The sequence below is a fragment of the Myotis yumanensis genome, unplaced genomic scaffold, assembly GCF_028538775.1.
Source record: "Myotis yumanensis isolate MYYU_CA2020_CCGP unplaced genomic scaffold, mMyoYum1.0.hap1 SCAF_16, whole genome shotgun sequence".
Classification (NCBI taxonomy): domain Eukaryota; kingdom Metazoa; phylum Chordata; class Mammalia; order Chiroptera; family Vespertilionidae; genus Myotis; species Myotis yumanensis.
Window position 1 is genome coordinate 652,879 of NW_027223767.1, and position 24,166 is coordinate 677,044.

A 24,166-nucleotide genomic window follows, 5' to 3' on the forward strand; every position below is an offset into this window, starting at 1 on the left:
TATTTCACTTAGCAGGATACTCTCCAGGTCCCTCCATGCTGTCTCAAAGGGTAAGAGATTCTTCTTCTTCTTTACTGCTGCATAGTATCCCATGGTGTAAATGTACCACAGCTGTTTTATCCACTCATCTACTGATGGGTACTTGGGCTGTTTCCAGGCCTTAGCAATTGTAAATTGTGCTGCTATGAACATAGGGGTGCATACATTCTTTCTGATTGGTATTTCCAGTTTCTAAGGATATAGTCCTAGAAGTGGGATCACTGGGTGAAATGGCAGTTCCATATTTAATTTTTTGAGGGAACTCCATACTGTTTTCCATAATGGCTGCACCACTCAACATTCCAACCAGCAGTGCACTAGGGTTCCTTATCTTCACATCCTTGTCAGCACTTGTCATTTGTTGATAGTAGCCATTCTGACAGGTGTGAGGTGATAACTCAATGTCATTTTAATTTGCATCTCTCTGATGATCAGTGACTTTAAGCATTTTTTCATGTCTCTTGGCCATCTGTATGTCCTCTTTGGAGAAGTGTCTATTTAGGTCCTTTGCCCATTTTTTAATTGGATTGTTCGTCATCCTTTGGTTAAGTTGTATGAGTTCCTTATATATTTTGGATATTAAGCCTTTATCAGATGTATCATTGCCAAATATGTTCTCCCATACGGTGGGCTCCCTTTTTGTTCTGTTGATGGTTTCTTTTGCTGTACAGAAGCTTTTTATTTTGATGTAGTCCCATTTGTTTATTTTCTCCTTAGTTCCCTTTGCCCTAGGAGATGTATCTATAAACATATTGCTACTAGAGATGTCTGAGATTTTGCTGCCTATGGTATCTTCTGGGATTTTTATGGTTTACCGAATTAAAATTAAGTCTTTAACCCTTTTTGAGTTTATTCTTGTGTATGGTGTAAGTTGGTGGTCTAGTTTCATTTTTTTTTTTTTGCATGTATCTGTCAAATTTTCCCACCATCTATTGAAGAGACTGTTTTGACTCCACTGTATGCTCTTGCCTCCTTTGTCAAATATTAATTGAGCAGTAATGGCTTGGGTCAATTTCTGGGGTCTCTGTTCTGTTCCTTTGATCTATATGCCTGTTCTTGTGCCAGTACCAGGCTCTTTGGGTTATGGTGGCTTTGTAGTATAACTTGAAATCTGGTACTGTCAGTCCTCCAACTTCATTCTTCTTTTTCAAGATTGCTGCAGATACTCAGGGTCTTTTGTGGTTCCATATAAATTTTTGGAGTATTTGTTCTAGATTTGTGAAATATGCTTTTAGTATTTTAATAGGGATTACACTGAACCTGCATATTGCCTTGGGTAGTATGGACATTTTAATGATGTTGATTCTACCAATCCATGAACATGGTATATTCTTCCACGTGTTTATATCTTCTTCTATCTCTTTTTTCAATGTCCTGTAGTTTTCTGAGTACAGGTCCTTTGCCTCCTTAGTTAGGTTTATTTCTAAGTATCTTAATTTTTTTGTTTGTTGCAATGGTAAATGGGATTGCTTGTCAAGTTTCTCTTTCTGAGAATTCATTATTGGTGTATAAAAAAAGCCGTTAATTTTTTGTTGTTGATTTTGTGTCCTGCTATATTGCCAAATTCATTGATTAAATCTAGTTTTTTGGTGGAGTCTTTAGGGTTTTCTACATATAATATCATGTCATCTGAGAATAGTGAGAGTTTTTCTTCCTTTCCAATTTGGATCCCTTTTATCTCTTCTTTTTGTCTGGTCACTGTGGCTAGGACTTCCAATACTATGTTGAGTAAGAGTGGTAAAAGCAGACATCCCTGCCTTGTTCCTGTTCTTAGGAAAAATGGTTTTAGTTTTTGCCCATTGAGTAGGATGTTGGGTGTAGGTTTGTCATACATGGCCTTTATCATGATGAGATATGCTCCCTCTATTCCCACTTTGCTGAGAGTTTTTATCAAAAATTGGTGTTGGCCCTAGCTGGTTTGGCTCAGTGGATAGAGTGTCAGCCTATGTACCAAAGGGACCCAGGTTCGATTCTGGTGAAGGGCACATGCCCAGGTTGGGGGCTTGGGTGCAGGAGGCAGCTGATCAAAGATTCTCTCTCATCATTGATGTTTTATCTCTCTTGCCCTCTCCCTTCTTCTCTGAAATCAATAAAAAGTATTTTTTTTCTTAATAACGGGGGTGTTGGATTTTGTCGAATGCCTTTTCTGTGTCTATTGATATAATGTGACTTTTGTCCTTCAATTTGTTTATATGATGTATCACTTTTATTGATTTGCAAATATTGTACTAGCCTTGCAGCCCTGGAATAAATCCCACTTGGTCATGGTGTACAATCTTTTTAATACATTGCTGAATCCGATTTGCTAATACTTTGTTAAGGATTTCAGCATCTATGTTCATCATGGATACTGGCCTTTATATCTCTTTCTTTGTAGTGTCGTTATCTGCTTTTGGAATTAGGATAACGCTGGCCTCATAAAGAGAGCTTGGAAGTGTTCCTTCCCCTTGGATTTTTTAAAAATAGTTTGAGGAGTCTAGATGTCAGCTCTTCTTTGAATGTTTGGTAAAACTCCCCTGTAAGGCCGTCCAGACCAGGGCTTTTGTTTCTGGAAGTTCTTTGATTACTGCTTCTATTTCATCAGTTGTTATAGGCCTATTCAGGTTTTCTGATTCCTCCTGATTCCGTTTTGGAAGATTGTATTTTTCTAGGAATTTTTCCATTTTATCCACATTGTCCAGCTTGTTGGCCTATAGTTGTTCGTAGTACTTCCTTGCAATCCTTTGTATTTGCAAACACTTTGTAGTGCTGTCAACGGGGTGTTAAAGTCCCCTAATATGACTGTGGGGTCAATGGATATTTCTCCGCTTTCATTTCTGATTTTATTTATTTGGGTCCTCTTTGTTTCATGATGAATCTTGCTAACGGATCATCAATTTTGTTTATCCTTTCAAAGAACCAGCTCTTGGTTTCACTGATTTTTTTGTATTGTCTTTTTAGTCCCTATGTCATTTATTTCTGCTCTCATCTTTATTATTTCCTTCCTTCTACTACTCTAGGCTTTTCTTGTTATTCTCTTTCTAGTTCTTTAAGTTGTAGGGTTAAATAGTTCATTGTTGATTTTTCTTGGTTTTTTTTGAGGTAGGCCTGTAGTGCTATGAACTTCCCTCTCAGGACTGCTTTTGCTGTGACCCAGAGATTTTGGGTTGTTCTGTTTTTTCATTTGTTTCTGGGATGTTTTGATTTCTTTCCTAATCTCGTTGGAAACTGATTCATTGTTTAATAAAATGCTATTTAGCCTTCATGTGTTTGAAATGTTTTTATTGTAGTTGATTTCTAATTTCATTCCACTGTGATCTGAGGAGCTGATTTATATGATTTCAATCTTCTTGTACTTGTAGAGACTTGTTTTGTATCCTAACATGTGGTCTATCTTTGTGAATGACCCATGTGCACTTGAGAAGAATGTATATTCTGCAGCTTTGGGGTGAAATGTTCTATAAATGTCAAATAAATCCACCTAATCCATTGTGTCCTTCAGTGTCACTGTTTCCTTGTTAATTTTTTGTCTGGAAATTCTATCCAGTGCTGTCAGTGGGGTGTTAAAGTCCCCTACTATGACTGTATTGTTGTTAATTTCTCCCTTAAAGTCCTCTAGAACTTTTTTTATATATTTAAGTGCTCCTATATTGGGTGCATATACGTTTACCAGGGTTCTATCCTCTTGTTGGATCAATCCCTTTAGAATTATGCAGTGACCTTTGTTGTGATGGCCTTCATTCTGAAGTCTATTTTGTCAGATATGAGTATTGCTACCACAGCTTTTTTTTTTTTTCCATTTGCATGGTAAATTTGGTTATCCCTTCACTCTCATCTTGTGTGTCTTTTGTTCTGAGGTGGGTCTCTTGTAGACAGCATATAATTGGGTCATGTTTTTTTTATATATACTCAGCTACCCTATGTCTTTTTATTGGAGCATTTAATCTATTTACATTAAGGTTATTATTGTTAAGGACTTATTTATTGCCATTTTAAATTTCTTATCTCCATTTCATTTATCTCTTCTTCTGAAAAATTCTCTTGTTCTTTCATTTGGAGGTTGTTTCTTTGTCTCCTCATTTTGGCTGCCTCTTTGGGTTTGTGACTATGTATTAGGCAGATCTGCTACGCCTCTCAATCTCTAGTGCAGGACAGTGTCAAATGCTGTTTCTGGTTAATTAGATCAGGCAAAGACTCAAAGCCTCTATAGACTGCCTCTGCCTATAGACTGATAGGATTTTGTCTTGAATAGCCCTCAGGCAATCGTCCACTGGTGTAGCAAGAGTTTTTTTTTCAACAGAGTGGGGCAATTGCTTCTGCCTGGGCCTCAGAATCTCCATACCGTGGGGCAACATGTTTTCCAATAGGGTGGCTCAACTGTTTTCCACCCAGGCAAAGATGCCTGTATAGCAAATGTCTGTGTGAGAAAGATGACCTCCACAGCATGAGGGAATGACTCAGCACAGAAAACCGAGGTGTCTGCCTTCTGAGCTCTAACCCCAGAGCCCCCAACCCTGGCTTCTGCTCACACAGCTCCAGTCCTCTCTGCCTTCCCTCTGCCAGAGCACATGGTGGGTGGCTTAACACAGAGAATTTTGTGCATCAGCCTTTAAGAGGTTGCTGTCCATGGCAGAGAACAACCCTGCTGCTTTTCACAGCCAGATGTTATGTGGGCACCCTTTTCAGTTCTGATGCTCTCTGCTGGGGGGCCCCGCTCGGGGATTAGACCTCAGAGTTCTCAATGGCAACCCCCTAGAACTGAGATATCTCTCTAGAACTTCAGTTGCAGTCTGTGGGACCCCGGCCAACCTTGTCCTGCTTCCACCCCTCCTACCAGTCTCTATGCAGTCTCCACTTTGTCCTTGGTTATCAGGGTTCTCTCCAGCGAGTCTTCAGTTGATTATTCAGAAAGTTTTCCTATACTTTATTTTTATTTATTGATTTCAGAGAGGAAGGAATAGGGAGAGAGAGATAGAAACATCAATGATGAGAGAAAACCATCGATTGGCCGCCTCCTGCACACCTCCAACTGGGGATCGAGCCCGCAACCTGGGCATGTGCCCTTGACCAGAATTGAACCTGGGACCCTTCAGTCCACAGTCTGACACTCTATCCACTGAGCCAAACCAGCTAGGGCAAGTTTTCCTATATTTTAGTTGTAATTCCAGTTTTGTCCTGGAAGCATGTCCATGCAGCATCCACTTACTCCGCCCCATTTTTAATCTTCCCATAATAGCATTATACACAATAGTTAAAATTTGGAAACAATCCAAATGTCAATCAAGCAGTAAGTGGATAAACAAAATTTGGTATATACATACAATAAAATATTTTGACCTTAAAAAGGGAGGAAGTTCAACCCTGGTGGTGTGGCTCTCTTTGTTGGGCATTGTACCATGCACCAAAAGATTGCTGATTCGATTCCCAGTCAAGACCCAGGCCCAGGCTGCAGGCTCGATCCCTGGTAGGAAGATGCAGGAGGCAGCCAATTGATCAATGTTCTGCTCTCACATCAATGTTTCTATTTTTTCTTTCCCTCTCCCTTCCTCTCTAAAAATCAATAAAAATATTTTTAAAAGGAAAAGATGGCCCTAACTGGTTTGGCTCAGTGGATAGAGCGTCGGCCTGCGGACTGAAGGGTCCCGGGTTCGATTCTGGTCAAGGGCATGTACCTGGGTTGCGTGCACATCCCCAGTAGGGGGTGTGCAGGAGGCAGCTGGTCGATGTTTCTCTCTCATCGATGTTTCTAACTCTCTATCCCTCTCCCTTCCTCGCTGTGAAAAATCAATAAAATATATTAATAAATAAATAAATAAATAAATAAAAAAGGAAAAGATGAAGGAAGTACTATAGTATACTACAACATGGATGAACACTGAAGACATGCTAAGGGAAATAAGCCAAAATTTGTCACAAAAGGACAAATACTGTAGGAAATCACTTCTACATTCTTTAATGTCCTAGAGACAAAAAGTAGAATGAGGTCACCAGGGACTGGGGTAGGGGAGAATGAAGAGTTATTTTTTTAAGTTTTAAAGATGAAGTGTTTAAGTTTTAAAAGATGAAGAGTTCTGGAGACAGGCAGTGATGATGGTGGCACATTATGACTGTATTTAAGACCACCAAACTGTATGCTTAAAAATGGTTAAGACGGTAACTTTTATGTTATGTGTATTTTATCACAATGAAAAATAGAAAAAAAATTATTTCATTAACATAGGATTAAATATTAAATGCTATCTAATATCAAGTAGGCCTATGGTTGAAATCAGATAATTCTAAATTTTAATAAATTGTTTGGTTTCCTCATGAACTTGATTAACCAGCCTTTCTCTCAGACAATCTGCCTCAATGTAATTACTTGGGATGATGGGTAACCCTGAATTCCAAGCTATTTTTAGACCTGTAAACATTATTTTGAAATTTAACTAGAAATGGCCTTTATTCTGAAACAGTTTTCATTAACGCTCAGACTTAAAACTTTTAGTGCACTGACTTTAATGCCAGAAAACATGAAGGAAAGAATTTCACATACTGGAAGGACTAAAGGAAAAAGCATAACAACCTGAGAGGGTTTTTCCATTGCCAATCTCTAAGCTTTCATCTAAAAATAGCCTGGTTAGTGCCCTATCACTTTATTTTCCCAGCATCCTAGCAAATACTTCCTTGAGGACTTAGCTACACCTTGTCAGGATAGGTCCACAGTAAGTACTTGATCAATCTATTTATTTCACCCAATGTTAGCAGATTTCCAACTTTTCCCCATGCATAATTTTCCACCTATTTCTCTCCCAAAGCCTTTTCAATTAAAAAAGATTTGACAACCCTGACCGGTTTGGCTCAGTGGATAGAGCGTTGGCCTGCGGACTGAAGGGTTCCGGGTTAGATTCTGGTCAAGGGCATGTACCTTGGTTGTGGGCACATCCCCAGTAGGGGGAGTGCAGGAGGCAGCTGATCAATGTTTCTCTCTCATCGATGTTTCTGACTCTCTATCCCTCTCCCTTCCTCTCTGTAAAAAATCAATAAAAAACATTTTTTAAAAAAGATTTGATTTTAGAGTCTATATTAAAAGAAAAAAATCCTTAAATTGGAAATATATTTTATATACTCACAATATTATTGTCAGAGTGTAATAACATAAGGGCTATCTTTTAAACTGCATTTATACTAGAATACCAATATACACTGTTATAACAAAGCTTTTTCCCCCAATCATATAAGTATTAATAAGCTTAGCCACAGAATGAGGTGAAAGCAAACAATTTTAAAATCAATATGTCAGGAAATGAAAGATTTAAGTTTCTTTCTAGTATGGCAAAACACTAATGGTTGTTGGTGTTGGGTAAGGAGTAAATAAGTGTTAGCTATATTACTTTACATTTGTACATCTTTGCGCATGTCTATCATTTCTCATTCATGCTCTACTTTGCCAAAATAAAGTGGGAAAAGTGATTAATTAGCTACATTAGAAGTACCAACCTTGTAAAATAAAATTAGCTAATAAATACCCCAAGAAGAACACCAAGAGAAACAAACTGACCAATGTCAAGTTATAGTGGCATCTACATAGGACAGCATGGTGGGTGGGGTCTTAATCTGGGCCCTTCATGGGACCTGAGACCAGGTGACTGACTTGCAGAGGATGTGACAAGGCTTTTTTAGGCCTTGCTTTCTGATGTATTTTACTAGAGGCCCAATGCATGGGACCTCCCTTCCCTGACTGCTGACCAGGGCCTACTTTGTTCCACACCATCCCCTGGTGGTTAGCGCATGTCATAGCGAGCAATCGAACTCCTGGTCAGTCGAACTCCGAAGGGACATTTTGCATATTAGGCTTTTATATATATAGAAGAAGATGAAGATGGTTCAGAGCCATATTACTCTTTGTAATCCAATCATTACCTGCATTAGAAGCACCTGTTAAAATGTAAATCAATGGCCTTACCCAGTGCAGACCTTTGAAATTGATAATATCACAAAGGATGAGACCTGGGAATCTGGACTCTTAATACCCTCCTCTGGTAATTTTAATGGGTACTGAATATTGAAACCCCTGAAGATCTCCATAGTTGTCTACCAAGAGAGAATGAGCCACCCTGGGGATGACAAAGCTATCTGCAAACCTCTACCCACAAGATAAAGAGTAACTACCTTCATCAACAGGTCAGTGGAAGCTCCCAGCAAGGCCCTCCATCCCCACCCCTATCTGCCTGGAAATTATGGGCCAATCTCATCATACCCTTTTATCCCTACCAGTCACCACAGGAAGTCCAGATCTCCTGAGACATCGCATGTCTCCCAAACCCCAAATCATTCTGTGCACTCCCTGTTCTGACCCAATCTCCAACCTCTCCCCATATTCTGAAACCCTGTGATCCTCTTGGTCTGTCATCAGCAAAATCCCTGCCTCTTCAATCTGTACTCTGAATGGTCCCTTCACCTCTTGTTCCAATGTCTAGTTCAGTGATGGCTTACCTTTTGAGCTCGGCGTGTCAGCATTTTGAAAAACCCTAACTTAACTCTGGTGCCGTGTCACATATAGAAATTTTTTGATATTTGCTACCATAGTAAAACAAAGACATATTTTTGATATTTATTTTATATATTTAAATATATTTTATTGACTTTTTTTACAGAGAGGAAGGGAGAGGGATAGAGAGTTAGAAACATCGATGAGAGAGAAACATTGATCAGCTGCCTCCTGCACACCTCCCACTGGGGATGTGCCCACAACCAAGGTACACGCCCTTGACTGGAATCGAACCTGGGACCTTTCAGTCCGCAGGCCGATGCTCTATCCACTGAGCCAAACCGGTTAGGGCTATTTATTTTATATATTTAAATGCCATTTAACAAAGAAAAAGCAACCAAAAAAATGAGTTCGCATGTCACCTCTGACACGCGTGTCATAGGTTCGCCATCACTGGTCTAGTTCCTTCTGAGAAAATAGATTTCACTGCAGACCACTGCAGTGGTGGCCTTTTTCTCTTCCACAACTCTCATATTCTGGCTCGAAGATGCAGTGGGATCATCTTTGCTCCTCACTACTATTCTCCCCTCCTTCCTCTCATCCATCCCTTAAACCACCCAGCTGTGACTCCTGTCATACTGTCACCTATGGCCCCTCCTTATAATAATCTGCTTTCCTCTTTGTCCTTACTGATATTCTGCCTGCTAGATCTCTCCATTTCTGATAAAGAGGTGTTAAAGTCTCCAATTATAATACTAGATTCATCATCTATTTCTCTTTGTAGTTCTATCAATTTTTGTCTCAGGTATCTTGGCACTCTTATTAGGTGCATATGTGTTAAGAAATGCTGTGCCTTCATGGATCATTAACCCTTTATCTTTATACTAGTGGCCCAGTGCACGAATTCATGCACATTGAAAGGAAATTAATTAGAAGAAATATTTTAATATCGCTATTCATCCTCTCTCTATAAGTGTCAACCAAATTAATGATCGGCAATGACACGCATGTCAAAACACACACGTGTGACTGACACTAACGAGAGCTTTATATGTATCGCACACGCACGAGTCAACTTAGCCTTTTATAGATATAGAATAAACTTGCTTAATTAGACCTGCTTTCTGATGTAACTAAACTTTTTCCAGCCCAGTGAAGCACCCTAACTTCTCCTTCAGGTAATTGTCAGCAACACAGCAGTAAATATTAACATGAAGCAGATTTTTAGTATAGATCACGCAGGGAGAACAAAGGGTATTTAACTGCAGCAGTGTTTGACTATATTCTGTACAGTGAGAAAACCTAAAGTCATTTTCAAGGTCCACCATTTCTTACTTTTCAGTCGGGCCAAGTTTCTAAGCTTTCTAAATCTCCGTTTTCTGGCTAATGAAAAGAAATAGGATTCCACCGAGTCTCCTATCTACCTACTCCAGGACTTCTGTGAGGATCAAATGAGATGAGGCACGGGAAAACACTTCACAGACATTTGGTTAAAGTGTGAAATGTTTGTGCCTGGCTATAAAGCAAGTTGTGTTCTGGGCTGAAGACACTCCAAGGAGGCTAGTTGCTAGGGAGAGGAAACTGGGAGTTGCTACATAACATCATTACCCTGGGCTGTGGGCCGCATTTTGCACCATGGGGTCTCGGCAGCATCTGCTATGATTTGGCGAGCTGTTGCGCCGGGGTGGTGGTGGGGCCTGTGTCCCACTTGGGGGAAGCCAAGTGTTCCTTTGTGGGCGCCAGTTCCACAGTGCCGTTCATTGTTAAATGGCCTGTTGCTAGGGAGAGGAAGCCGAGTGTTGCTACGTGACATCATTCCCCGGTGCCCACAGCCACCATGAGCGTCTGCCACCTGGTGTTCAGTGTGCATCATACTGACCGGTCAGATGGTTGGACACTTAGCATATTTAGCATTTTATATACATAGATGATGCCCTCTTATTCCTGATCACTTTCCTCACTCAGAACTCTGTCCTGTCTGGAATTAATATAGCTACTCTTGCTTTCCTTTAATTAGTATATCTTTCTCCATTCCTTTAATCTATGTTTTTACACTTAAAGAGGATTTATTATAGACAACATATAGGTCAGTCTTGTTTTGTGATTCATTCTGACAATCTGTCTTTTAATTGATGTGCTTAGGCCATTGATGTTTATGTGATTATGGGTAAAGTTGAATTAATATCTACCATATTTGTTACTATTTTGTTTGTTGTCCTTGTTATTTTTCATATTTTTGTCTTCCACAGTTTTTCCACCTTTTGTGGTTTCAACTGAGCATTTATACGGTTTCGTTTTCTCGCCTTCCTTAGCATAGCAATTATACTTTTCAAAGTGGTTGCGGAGAATGGAATCCAAGCCCACTTTCAAACAATACTATACCACTTCACAGGTAATATAAGTCATAAAATATTCCTACTTCCTCTCATCCATCTCTTAAAACACTGCTGTCATTCATTTCACTTATATATAAACATAATTTTTTTATTCTTTCCTAGATTTTCCATCTCTGCTTATATTATCCATCTGTTCTTGCATGTTACATACTCTTTCCTTAAAGTCCTTAGCATATTAATCATAGTTTTTAATAATTACTGGTCTGCCTGCCAGTGTGGCTCAGTGGTTGAGCATCAACCTATAAACCAGGAGGTCACAGTTCGATTCCTGGTCAGGGCACATGCCCAGGTTGTGAGCTCAATCCCGTGTCGGGTGTGCTGGAGGCAGCCAATCAATGACTCTCTTATCACTGGTATTTCTATCTCTCTCTCCCTCTCCCTTCCTCTCTGAGATCAATCGAAATATATCTTTTTTTAAAATAAAAGTTACTAGTCTGATAATTCCAACTTCCCTGTCATATCTGACTCTGGTTTTGATGCTGTTCAGTCTTGTCAAACTGTATGTTTTTGCCTTTCAATATGCCTGGTCATGTTTTGTTGAAGGCAGACATGATACTCGTTCAGAAGAACTGCAGTCCAGAGGCCTGTAGTTATGTAGGGCAAGGCAAGCATTATATCCTTCCACGACTGGGCCCGAGTCTTTTGGTGAGCCAATGCCCCGGACTGAGAACTTCACCAGGGCTTCTCAGCTTTTGTTTGTTGTTTTCCTCCTCTTAGGTGGGTCAGGATGGCTAGAAAGAGGGGAGCAGGTAGGTCCCTGTCCCTAGGTAGCTTAGGCTCTGGTAACATAGTTTCCCTGAGGGGAGGCCTCAGCAAGAACAGGACACGCTGACATATTTCAAAATCATTACTTTCCCACTCCCCCTACCAGGAGCACAAGGGGATTTTTCTCCAACATTCACTGTGAGGGCCTCCTAGAGCTCCTGGGGGTAAAACTCACAACAGTGTGGGCCCCTTTTGATTGGGTTCCTCTGGCGTTTTGAACTCTCAGACTGTCCACACTCAGCCTCCAGCAGTTTGTCGATTACAGTCCAGGTTTTCCTACCCCAGGCTTCTGCTCCAGTCAGTTGTGATTCTGTGCATCCACCTGCCTCTCCATTGCTGGCGTGGGGACAGCAGTTTTCCTTTTGACCTCAACTGGTGGATCTACAAAGAGTTGATTGTTGTTGCTGTTAATCCTCACCTGAGGATATTTTTTTCCATCCATTTTTTTAGAGAGAGAGGAAAGGAGGGAGGGAAGGAGGGGAGAAAGAGAGCGAGAGAGTGAAAGAGAGAGAGGAGAGAGAGAAACATAGCTGTGAGAGAGACACATTGGTGGTTGCCGCCCACAGGCACTCCGACCTGCAATCCAGGTACGTGTCCTTGATCAGGAATCGAACCCGAGACCCTTGGATGCACAGGCCACTGCTCTAACCACTGAGAACACTGGCCAGGGCAAGAGTTGGTTGACTTTTCAGTTTGTTCAGCTTTTTACTTATGATGATGAAAGGGCAGCTTCTAAGCTCCTTGCATGCTGCATAGGAGACTGAAGTCCCAACACCATTCTTTATATAAGAAGTTAGCCACTAGTCATATGGTTGCTTCCCTGTGTGTGATGAGCAAATTTTCTCTTGTTGCTTTTAAGTTTTGTTTGTCTGTCAATAGTTTTACTCTGATGTGTCTGTTTGTGTTTATCCTACTCGGGAGTTCATTGAGTTTCTTGGATCTGTATATTAATGTTTGTGTTATGCCCTGAATATACGCGGAAGATGTCTCCAGTCCCCAGAACCTATTAGTAGTATATGTTCTCTTACTTATATGGTAAAAGGGACTTTGCAAATGTGATTTAAGATCTAGAGATGGGGAGCTTATCCTGCCTCATCCAGATCACAGGAGTCCTCAGAACAGAGAGGCAGAAGATTGAGTCAGAGAGTAGATGTGACAACAGCAGTAGAGGCTGGAGTAATGTGAGGAGGAGTCCCTGAACCAAGGAATGCTGGTGGCCTGCAGAAGCTGGAAAAGGCAAGTAAACCGATTTTCCTGGAGCCTGCAGAAGAAATACAGCTTGCTGAAACCTTGATTTTAAGACTTCTGATCTCCAGAACTAGAAGATAATAAATTTGTGAGGTTTTAAACTATTATATTTGTGGTAACTTATTACAGCAGCAACAGGAAACTAATACAATGTTTTTCATCATATTTGGAAATTTTTAGACATTATTTCAAATATTTTTTTCTGCCTCATTCCTTCGCTACTCTTCTTCTGGAACTCCCAAATGTTAGTTCACTTGATGTCCCACTGATTTTTTAGGCTGTTAATTTATCTTCGACCTTTGTTCTGTTCTTCATATTGAATTTCTATTGAGATTTTTCATGTTTCCCGATCCTTTCTTCTGTCATCTCAAACTTCCTAATGAGCTCCTCCAAAGAATTTTTCCTCCCACTGCCATTTTGTTTGACTACCTCCACCTCAGGTATTTGCTCCAGGATGCTCCCAAGATTCCCAAACCTAACTTGGACCCTGAAGACCTTGTGCTCTGCTAATTCCCTAAGTGTTCTTCTAACAAAGCAATCTCTCCCCTGGGTTTACTTGTCTGTTTCCCTTTCACTGCCTTCTGTGTCATTTGTTGGATAAATAAATTAATGACTCTAGTTACAGAGCATACAGGGGAAGGTGACTGATTCTGATTAGAGACTGGGGAAAATTTCACAAAGGGTGTAGCAATTCAGCTGGGACGGCACTGCTTAAATCTGTATAGCTCCTCAATGCTCCCTGGATGAGGCCCACCCTGACCTTCAAGATTGGGTCTCAGGCCCTAACCGGTTTGGCTCAGTGGATAGAGTGTCGGCCTGCGGACTAAAGGGTCCCAGGTTCAATTCTGGTCAAGGGCATGTACCTTGGTTGCAGGCACATCCCCAGTAGGGGGCGTGCGGGAGGCAGCTGATTGATGTTTCTCTCTCATCGAGGTTTCTAACTCTCTATCCCTTTCCCTTCCTCTCTGTGAAAAAAAAAATAAAAAATATATTTTGTTTAAAAAAAAGATTGGATCGAAACCGGTTTGGCTCAGTGGATAGAGCGTCGGCCTGCGGACTGAAAGGTCCCGGGTTCAATTCCAGTCAAGGGCATGTACCTGGGTTGTGGGCACATCCCCAGTGGGAGATGTGCAGGAGGCGGCTGATCAATGTTTCTCTCTCATCGATGTTTCCAACTCTCTATCTCTCTCCCTTCCTCTCTGTAAAAAAATCAATAAAATATATTAAAAAAAAAAGATTGGGTCTCAGGTTCTCTCCTACTCTCTGCTGGAGTCATCAACTAACACTCACCAGCCCTCTGAGATTCCTACCTTTACCTCACTTCCTGTTGTTTGCAAACACTCTCTCTGTAGGGAAATGCATCCAACCATTTGTCAGTTTCAAAACACTTTATGTTCCTTTATTGCATAACCCCATGTTTCTTATTACCAGAAATTTCAACATATGATTTGTCACCTATAGGTTGTAATGGGGTTAAACATGTTAACTCAGAACAGTTCAAAACTAACTATGAACATGGTAACTAAACATGGACTCAGGCTGGTGGAGAGAAGAATGCCAGTCACAGCCATGGCCCCACCCTTTGTCTACAGCACTTTGTGTGGGTGCATCTGGCTCTGCAGCATAGCTTGATTAGAATTTGGAAAAGCTCACTAGGTCAAAAGCTCATTCTGGTAACAGTCGATTACATATCTCAAAGTTTGTGCCCAAACACCTCAAAAAAGACAGCGTCCAGCTTTTGCAGGTAGACCTGTGTGTGGCAAGGAAAGCACAAAGTTCAGACAATGTTCAAGTCTCCTCAGCTTCACTTCCCAGCAGGCCCTCTCACGGTCCTTCTGTATGTGCACGCAGGGTCTGTGGGAGTTTGTCAAGCCTGTCCCACTTGCAGGACCTCTGTGAAGTTCCCAGCTGGTCCCCCATCCACTCACTGCCCATAAGGGCCACAGCCTCAAACTAGCAAAGCTGTTAGCCTTCACCACTCACCTGCCACCAATGTTGCTACCCTTACTGACAAAGCTGGCATGATGCTTTGTTTTCTGCTCCAAATACTTGGCCTCCTCCAACAGTGAGACTGCTGGTCTTCAGGCTTGCCCTGCCTTGGTTAAACTACTGCACTGAGTGGTCAGTGTGGCTCAGTGGTTGAGCATCGTCCTATTTACCAGGAAGTCACGGGTTGAATTACTGTCAGGACACATGTAGGGGGTGTGCAGGATTGATGTTTCTCTCTCTCTCTCCCTCTCCCTTCCTCTCTCTGAAATCAATAAAAAACATATTTTAAAAAATCTACATTTTTAAAAAACCCACAAAAACAAAACTACTGCACTGGCTGATGAGCTAGGGTTATGGGATTATTTCCATCCACCACCCCAGACAATAATACTAGATTCTCACTGGTCTTACCTAATGTTCAGTGGTTTTTCATGAAAAAATGTTTCCCAATTTGTTGTATGTCTTTGGTCAATTTCCAGACCTCTGATATGGTTGTTTTTGACAATTTTGTCCTGTTTTATAGTTGTTTTTTGTTGTTGTTTTGAGATTTGCCAATTTCCTCACTCTGCCATACCAGAAGTCTTCTCCCGTCACAAGGACTTTTAAATAGAACTTTTTCTACTGCTAGAAACAAATACGCTGACAACAGTACTAACCTAATCAAAGATAAATGTGTCTCTCAAATATTCCTATTTCAATGTCTTCTCTGTGCCAAATTAAGTTAAAAACATTGAGAGGAGTGCATGGGTTTGGATGGATGGCAGGCCCGTCCCCCTGGGGCTCTCATGTGCCCCGTGCCAGAGCAAGCTGCGGCCTTGAACCATTGCCCGGACCGTAGGCTGTAGGCACTGAAGCAGGTTGCACAGGGGGAAAAGATGCTGAGAGGAAAAAAGCAATTATCCTTCATTTAATATTGGGGATGGAGATACTAATCACTGCAAAGCTTTCCTCTTCTTGTATAAATTCACACTTCCTCACTGAGTCCAGCTCCCTGGCCTGGTGTCAGTTGCTACAGCTGTCCAACCATCCCTTCCCTCTGATAGAATTATTTCTTACACTTCAGTGGGTTTTCCCCACTAACATCTCTTTAAATTTCAGTCTGTCTTGCTTTTTCACTAAGATCAAGTTGCCAGCTACCATTTTCCTATTAGAATATAAATGAGAGGTGTGAATAATAATTTCAACTGTTTATTGATACAGTAAACTGTGTTTGGAACCAGGCAGACCTTAGTTTGAATGCCAATAATCAGGCTAAGTGAGTGTCTTTGAATAAGTTATTTAATATTTCAACCAGTTTCCTCACCTGCAAAATATATCTCACATCTGCCTTACACAGTTGCAGTAAGGATAAGTATATGGATGTTAAGAAGCCTTCTATATGGCCCACAATCCTTCACTCCTCTGAATGCAGTAGAAAGAAATTTATGACAACTCCAAACCAAAAGTACATTTTTATTTCTAATATAATTAATTTTTTGTTTTGTAACTCTAACATACATGACCATTAACTAAAAAAATTTACTACACAGATTCTAAAACAAACTAAAAAAAAAGTTAATTTTTAGCCTGTTATCATATATGGCTGTTGTGGAAAAAAATATTAATAATAATTACTAACTTTTTTAGTGTTTGCAATGTGCCAAGACACTGGGATATAAATAAACTTCATACCCATAATCTCGTTTCATCCTCATGGCACTCCTAGGAGGTAGGTATGATAGTTATTTCCATGTTCTAAATGAGAAAACATCTTAAGTCGAATAGCTAGTAAATGGCAAAAAAGACCCTGGCTGGTGTGGCTCAATGGTTGAGCATTAACTATGAACCAGGAGGTCACGGTTTGATCCGGTCAGGGTACATGCCTGGGTTGCCGGCTCAATCCCCAGTGTGGGTGTGCAGAAGGCAACCGATCAATGATATTCTCTTTCTCCCCCTTACTCTCTGAAATCAATAAAAAAAATTTTAATGGCAAAGAAGAGATTTGAACCAGGTATTTAGACTCTAAAGCCCACATTTTTAACTCTTAAGTGCATCAAATAGGTGGTCATGTAAAAAAAAAAAAAAAAAAACCTTAGTAGAAGCCTTAAAGAAGAAGGATTCTAATACTATCTAGGTGGTAAATAGATCCCTAAATTCAGTCTGATCACCCAAACAGAATAGAAAGGTTTTTATGAGATAAGTGAGTGTAAATAAGCTCATTGCTTAACAGGAACTCAGTACAATTTCCTTGAGCTAGTTTACCTAATATGTTAAGCCAATCTGGATTATAATACTATACGCATAGAGAATTTTGAAATAATAGTTTACTAATATACCAGTAATATCTAATTTAGCAACAGCTAAGTCCTACTCACATGAACCTGGAAAAATTTACATTTCCATTCAAAACTTAGTGTTCCAAGTACAAACATGTCCTTACTGAATAAAATAGGAGCTAACTGCAGCAGGTAACCTCAAACTATCATAAGCAATGTTCAATTAATTCAGCAGCCATCAGCATGCCTCTCCCTCCAATAAGCCAAGTCTTGGGCTATTGTGAATTTAAGAAGATGCAGAAGGTAGAATCCAAAGGAATTTGTTGAACTTCTTACATTGGTGGGTGCCAAGAAGCTTCCAAGCTAAATTTACAGGATATTCAATCTCAATTTTCATTCCCATGCTTACAGCCTTCCAGAGCAGGCTAATGGAGAGTTCACTTCCCCATTAAAATCAGAACATTACCAACAAAGAAAGGCCTCGTACTGTACGTTATAACTGGGTGGGTGTGAGAAATGACATCATTAACATGAACAAGGACAAGTCCTCAAAGGGTTAACTACCAGAGACAAAACTTTTGACTGGAATCCAGCAGGATCTGGAACCACAGATAACATTTTTCTTGAAATAACGGGCTAGATCTAACCACTGGAGGGCGTCCTAGCCATGCACAACTGCAAGGCACTCACTTGAAACACCTCCAGGGTAGTCCCCAGGCTGTGCGTTCTGCAGTCCAACACTTCCTGCACTGTAAATAAACTTTAAATAAAGTAAACTTTCCCTTTTGCCAAAGGGACAGAGATCTTTTCTCCCTCCTTTTTCTTAAAGCATTTCTTTGAAAAACCCAGTATTTTTAACTCCTTCCTCTGTTCCTTTGGTATGTCTGCAAATCTTTTAAAAGGCTAAATAAACTAGCTCTAGCTCAGCCAGTGTGGCTCAGTGGTTGAGCACCGACCTACACACCAGGAGGTGACGGTTCGATTCCCAGTCAGGGTACATGCCTGAGTTGTGGGCTTGATCCCTGGTGTGGGGCGTGCAGGAGGCAGCCCGTCAATTATTCTCTCATTATTGATCTTTCTACCTCTCTCCCCCTCTCCCTTCCACTCTAAAATCAGTAACAATATATTTATTAAATAAATAAGTAAACAAACTAGCTCCAGCCACAGATACTACCCAGAAACTTTCTTCTAAAGGGCCTAGAAGTCATCTCTTTCCAATGTAAACATTAAGGAAGAAACTCAGTCACCCTGGGAGGTTACAGGACTACCTGCTCAGAGAGATTAGAGATTTTCTATTTTTCCTCCAGATAAAGGTAATTAACTAGCACAGATGACCACCCCAATTACCAGGTGAATTGAGGGTGAACTATAAAAGCACAGATGGTAGATGGTGCCATCACGTCTTCTTACAAAAGGAATCTGGAGACTATGTGATGTTTTAAATGATGGGATTGTTCTTTTGTTTTTGTAATTCTGGGTTCATTTTATTCAGTAACAGAACTATTTTCTTCCTTTCTACATTTGTGGGAACAATTTTCTAGGTTGGCAGATTTTATTTTTAACTTTCCCCCCACGTAAATGAGAAGAACAGTCTACACTTCCTACTGGGCCACCTCATGCGGCTTTCTTGCCCTCAATGACAGGAAAATTATTCCTCCCTGACCAAAGCTCTTAGGGACCGAGCCCGTTCTTGCTGTCTGAGCGTCAGACCCTCATCACTGCCTCTGTGACACCTCTACTTGGATTATTTCAAGGACATTTTATTCAAAACTGAACTCATGCTCTTCCTCCAGAGTTTCCTGTTCGAGATGCACAAGCCAGAAAAGGAAGAATTAGCCCTGACACCTCCCTCCCTTTTCACCGGAATGAACCTCTAAGCCCCTTCAGCACGCCCCTAACAGCCCTCTCACTGACCACCCTGCCTTACCGGGGAGCCGGAGTGGCCTGATCCCCTAGACCTGCTGGTGCCCCTCCTGTGACGACGCTTCCAGGCTCCCACATTCTCCAGAGAAGCCCCACCGCTTTCGCACCATGAGAGCTGCACGCTCGGAGGCTTGGCTACCTCTCCAGCTTCATCTCCCGGACTCCTCGCTCCCTCGGTCCTCCAGCCCCAACCGGGAGCTTCAGTCCCATGAGGACAGAGACCATGCCTATTGCTGACGCTATGTCCCTAGAACAGTGCCTGCCACGCAGCAGATGCTAAGTAAATGTTTAAGAATAATGTTGGTAAAACAACTGTAGCATCTGACATGGAAGGCAAATAAAACATTAACTAAATTATGCATGGTGAAAGGAAATCACGCATGTTTGTATCCTAGGTGGCTAACACCGGGCTTGGACTATAGTGGGGCTAAAACTATGTTTGTTAAATCCGTTTGCAAACCAGAGACGAATATAATGAAATACAACAACAGCACTCCGTGTCTACCGGCTGCGCAGAGCAGTGTCAATGCCGATGGAGCCTCACATTTAGGTACTTCTCTCCTCTAACCCCCATTCCCGTCCTGTGGACAAGCAGAAGTCTAAGCCCGTGCGAAGGAGGCTGACCTCCGAGACAGCGCAGGGCCGTGCGCGCCTTCCTAACGGAGCCTCCTCTGCGCATGCATTTCAGTCACGGCTCCTTCGGAGGCTCCTGGCGCCGGGCCGCTGAGCGCGCGGGACAACCCTGGGAGCGGGCTCCGGCGAGGAGGGCGAGTCTGAGGGAGACATCGGAAGCCGCCATCCCGGGTGCGGGCTCGCCCTCCGCCCCGCCTCCTCGCTAACCGACGCGACACGGGGCTAAAGGGCAGCCCGCCGCCGGCGCCCGCCATGCGGGAAGGACGGCGCAGCCGGGAGCAGACGCCCTTCGGGGCGCGAGCCGGGCCGCCGCCTCAGTCCGCGCATCTCCAGCCGCGCAACCCGAGCGCCACGAGCCGCAGGCTCCCCACAGAGGACGCCGCGCCCGCGCCCCGCTCGCTCGGCACCTCGCGCCTCCCCGCGCCCGGGAAGGGGGCGCAGCGCCCGGAGATGCCCGCGCGCCGAGGCTCCGGGCGGAACGCAGGCCCCCGCCCGGGGTCCTTCCCACCAGCCCCTACCTGGGCGCCTCAGAGACCATGGGTCCACCCACCGCGTCCTCCGCCCCGGAAGTGACGTCAACTCCCTCTGCCAAGCTCCATCCAATTACAGCCCTCAGGCTGCGCAAGCGCGTTGGCCGTGCTGCCCTCGGGGCGCAGGGTCTACGGGCCGCTTCCTACTTGCGCGCTCCCTCCATCTTCCCCAGGGGAATTGGGAAGGTCTTGTTTTGGGCTCCGCACATTTGGGGAGAGGCGGACAAATTTGGACATGTGTGCTACACCTACGAAGACTTATTAGAAAGCCATAGTAATTAAAATATTACTGTATGACATTGGCGCAAAGATAAACCAAAAAAAATCAATGATGTCAAAAATAATTCGAGAAGTAAATATGAAGATCTGGTTGGGTTTATTAAGTGATTCATGACTGGGGAAGCATCTCACCCAGCAAATAGGAGCTCCAAAGGACTGCAGAAAGGGAAAGTTTTTTGTTATGTTTTTTTCTACTTTTCAATGCCAGGTTGTTACAGAGAGCCGGAATAAATCAAGCAATGCTCAGAGTTTGGAGGCACACTTCATTCACCGCGGTGGGCTCAGAGAAAATGAATTCAAATCCTAAGCAGAGCTACAAGCAGAACTTCCCTTTTTATAAAGAGCCAGCCCTATGTGTGCTTAGCGGTTATCTCGCCGGGGGCCTTGAAAACAACACAGTTCCTTCCAATTAAAAAATACACCAGGCATGGCATTGAGAGTATGGGCGTATCTAGTCTCTGGCTTACAAGGTCAGACAGCTACGTTTATCTTCCACATTATTCAAGCAGGCTAGGAAGCAAAGTTATTTTTTTAGAATAAGAGGCCGTCTAAAGAAGAGCGGAGAATTCCAAACAGTAGTTTTACAAAATAGGGATTAGCCTTCTCAAGGTGACATGCATGATTATATTAGTTTCAGGTGTACACCCCAGCGATTAGACATTTCATAACTTACTAAGTGATCACGCCAGTAAGTCTCACACCATTGACACCATACACAGTTGTTAGGATGTTACTGACCATAGTCCACATGCTGTACTTTACATCCCCATGACTATTGTCACCAAAGTACCAATTTGTACCTCTTAATCCCTTCACCTTTTTCACCCATCCCCCCAACTCCATCTAGCAACCTTCAAAGTGTTCTCTGTATCTATGATTCTGCCTCTGTTTTGCTTGTTCATTTTTTTTAATCCCCACCTGAGGATATTTCTCCATTGATTTTAGAGAGAGGGAGAGATAGAAATATTGATGTGAGAGAAACTCATCGACTGGTTGCCTCCTGCACACGCTCCCACCAGGGCCTGGGCCAGGGAGGAGCCTGCAACCAGGGTATGTGCCCTTGACCAGAATCAAACCCAGGACCTTGGGTCCGCAGGCCAATGCTCTATCCACTGAGCCAAACCGGCCAGGGCTGCTTGTTCATTTAATTTCCTTTTTAGATTCAATTGTTGGTATATGTGTACTTATTGCTATGTTATTATTCATATTTTCTTTTTGTTGTTGTTAATTCTCACCTGAGGATATTTCTGCCCCTAACACAGGAGACCTTATACAGCACGACTTACTTTAGTGGGACTCCAGTGCTCACAGAGTCCACCCTTTGAACTTATGGAACTGGTTGGGTGGTGCTGCTTCAAGGTGGTCTGAAGCTGTCCACTAGGTGCACTGGTGCTGGGGCCTCCCAGGAGGTGTAGGCCCAGGTCAGCCACTGCCTGTGTTCTGTCCGAGGCCACATGAGCTACAAAGCAATCTGCAAATGGATGCTACTTGTGCTGGGCTTGTAAGTGCCCATGCAAGGCCACGCTGTGAAGCAAGGCCGGCTGCTGGTAGCACTGGATCTGGGGCCACTTAGTGAGAAGTACGGTCCATGCTGAGGCCAGCTGCTGCTTGTTTGAGAGATTTTAGGGAAATCTGAAGCATGAGCCAAGACAGGCCATTTGGATAGAAACGCCAATGAAAACAGTATGGGTGCACCTGGAAGTTGGTTGGGGCAGAGTCTCAGGGAATCACCAGTGTCATCTCCTGGGAGCCTTGTCCACGCCCTGGGTGCTGAGTTCTTGTCCGACATGGTGGGTGAGCTCCAGCGCTGGCCTGGCAGCCTGGGCACCCGCATAACCCCAGCGAGGACATGGGCTCCAGCACCACCAGCCTGCAGCCACCGCCGCCACCGCCACAGTCAGCAGCAATGCCATCGCGGCCACCAGTACAGCCCTGGATCTCCCGTAGGCGAAGCTGGGAATCTCCGTGTTGCTGCCTGTAGCTCCCGGGATTGGTTCGCCCCTTTTCTGGCAGCTTACAGACAGGTTCTGGTGCAGCAGCCGAGTTGAGTTCACATCAGGGGTCGCCAGGTCCTCAGGACGCTGACCTCGTCATCCAAGCCCCATGCGTTTAGGGAGATGGTGCTGCTGTCCTTCTTGTGGATCCAGTGCCCGCCTGGCCTGGGGTAGCCCCCCGTAGGGTGCACATGGGGGGAGCTCCTCCTCCTGGGGGGTGGTGGGGCGCTGGCCACCCGCACGCTGTAATTTGCTGCCACTCAGCGTAACCACCATTCAAAATCTGCTCTCAAGCCCTGACCAGTTTGGCTCAGTGGCTAGAGTGTTGGCCTGTGGACTAAAGAGTCCCAGGTTCGATTCAGGTCAGGGGCATGTACCTTGGTTGCGGGCACGTCCCCAGTAGGGGGTGTACAGAAGGCAGCTGATCCATGTTTCTTTCTCATTGATGTTTCTAACTCTCTATCCCTCTCCCTTCCTCTCTGTAAAAAATCAATAAAATATATATTTTTTAAAAATCTGCTGAGAGACAAGATGGCGGCGGAATAGGCAGACGCGTCCAAAGGCTTGTCCTGGAGCAAATAGAATGAGCAGCTGAAACAGATAACATCCACCCCCGAATTGGCGAAGTATACTCAGCTGGTGAGACAGTTTGCAGCCGGGAAGGGCAGAATTTCCCTGGAAAGGTAAAAACCAGGGACCTGGGCAGGAAAGTTTGCCAGATCTCAGAGACCAGAGGGTCAGAGGGAGACCTCACGACACCCAGCCGCGTCCCTTGGGACAGGCACAGCCCCTGACTGGGGAAAGGAAATCTGCAAGACTGTTGGCGCCGGGAGATTTGAGATCTGGGTTCCATAATTACAGAGGACTGAGCCTAAAGGGGGCAACCTGAAGCGCTGACCAGACCATGCAGTGCCGTTCTAGAGAGCAAGCCACATAGCCAGACACCTGGAGAGGAGGAGCAGGGACGCATGCAGCTCACTCCCGTCCAAAGAGCAGCAGCCGTGCAAGCAGCCCACCTCCATCCAAGGAGCAGCAGACTTGCAATCAACATGTCCAAGTCCAAGGAGCAGTAGCCCCACAAGCAGCCCACCACATCAGAGGAACAACAGCAGCATGCAGCCAGCCCCCATTCAAGGAACAGCAGCCACATGAGCAGTCCACCCCAGTTCAAGGAGTAGCAGCTGCATGTGTAGCCCGCCCCCATCCAAGGAACAGCAGCCTCGTGATCAGCACACCCTCTGTCTGAGGAACAGCAGCTGTGTGAGAAGCCTCCCGCCACCAGCCAGAGGAGCCACCACGGCTGTGAACAGCACCCACCAGAGGAGCTGCTGCCAACTGAGGAGCAACTACTACCACAACCGCCCGAGGAGCAACCGCAGCCCAAGGAGCCACAGCCACCCAAGGAGCAGCCCCTTTACGACTCAACATCTAGATCTGTCGGTGAGATCAAACATGGGTAGACAAAGAAACCCCCAAAGGAAAGAAGAGGAGGACTCGCCAGTTAAGCAGCTAAGCGAAACAGAGGCATGCAACATGTAAGAAAAAGAATTCAGATTAAGGGTCCTAGAGTGCATAAACCGGATGAAGGAAAAATCAACAATTTATGCAAGAATCAAGAAGAAACAGATGAAAAAATCAACAACTTATGTAAGAATCAAAAAGAAAT

General features: G+C 43.5%; 1 protein-coding gene and 1 pseudogene across 1 annotated transcript in view; one reads left to right on the forward strand and one right to left on the reverse strand.

The window, feature by feature from the left end:
* DHRS7B (dehydrogenase/reductase 7B) overlaps positions 1-20,252 on the reverse strand; it is a 50,518-nt gene extending 30,266 nt beyond the window's left edge. The window contains exon 1 of the mRNA XM_070395433.1: positions 20,216-20,252. Coding sequence (XP_070251534.1) covers positions 20,216-20,235 — 20 coding nt within the window. The 5' untranslated portion in view covers positions 20,236-20,252. The remainder of the gene's footprint in view (positions 1-20,215) is intronic.
* Positions 15,628-15,754, forward strand: LOC138995237 (small nucleolar RNA SNORA42/SNORA80 family; annotated as a pseudogene).
* Positions 20,253-24,166: the final 3,914 nt, after the last annotated feature.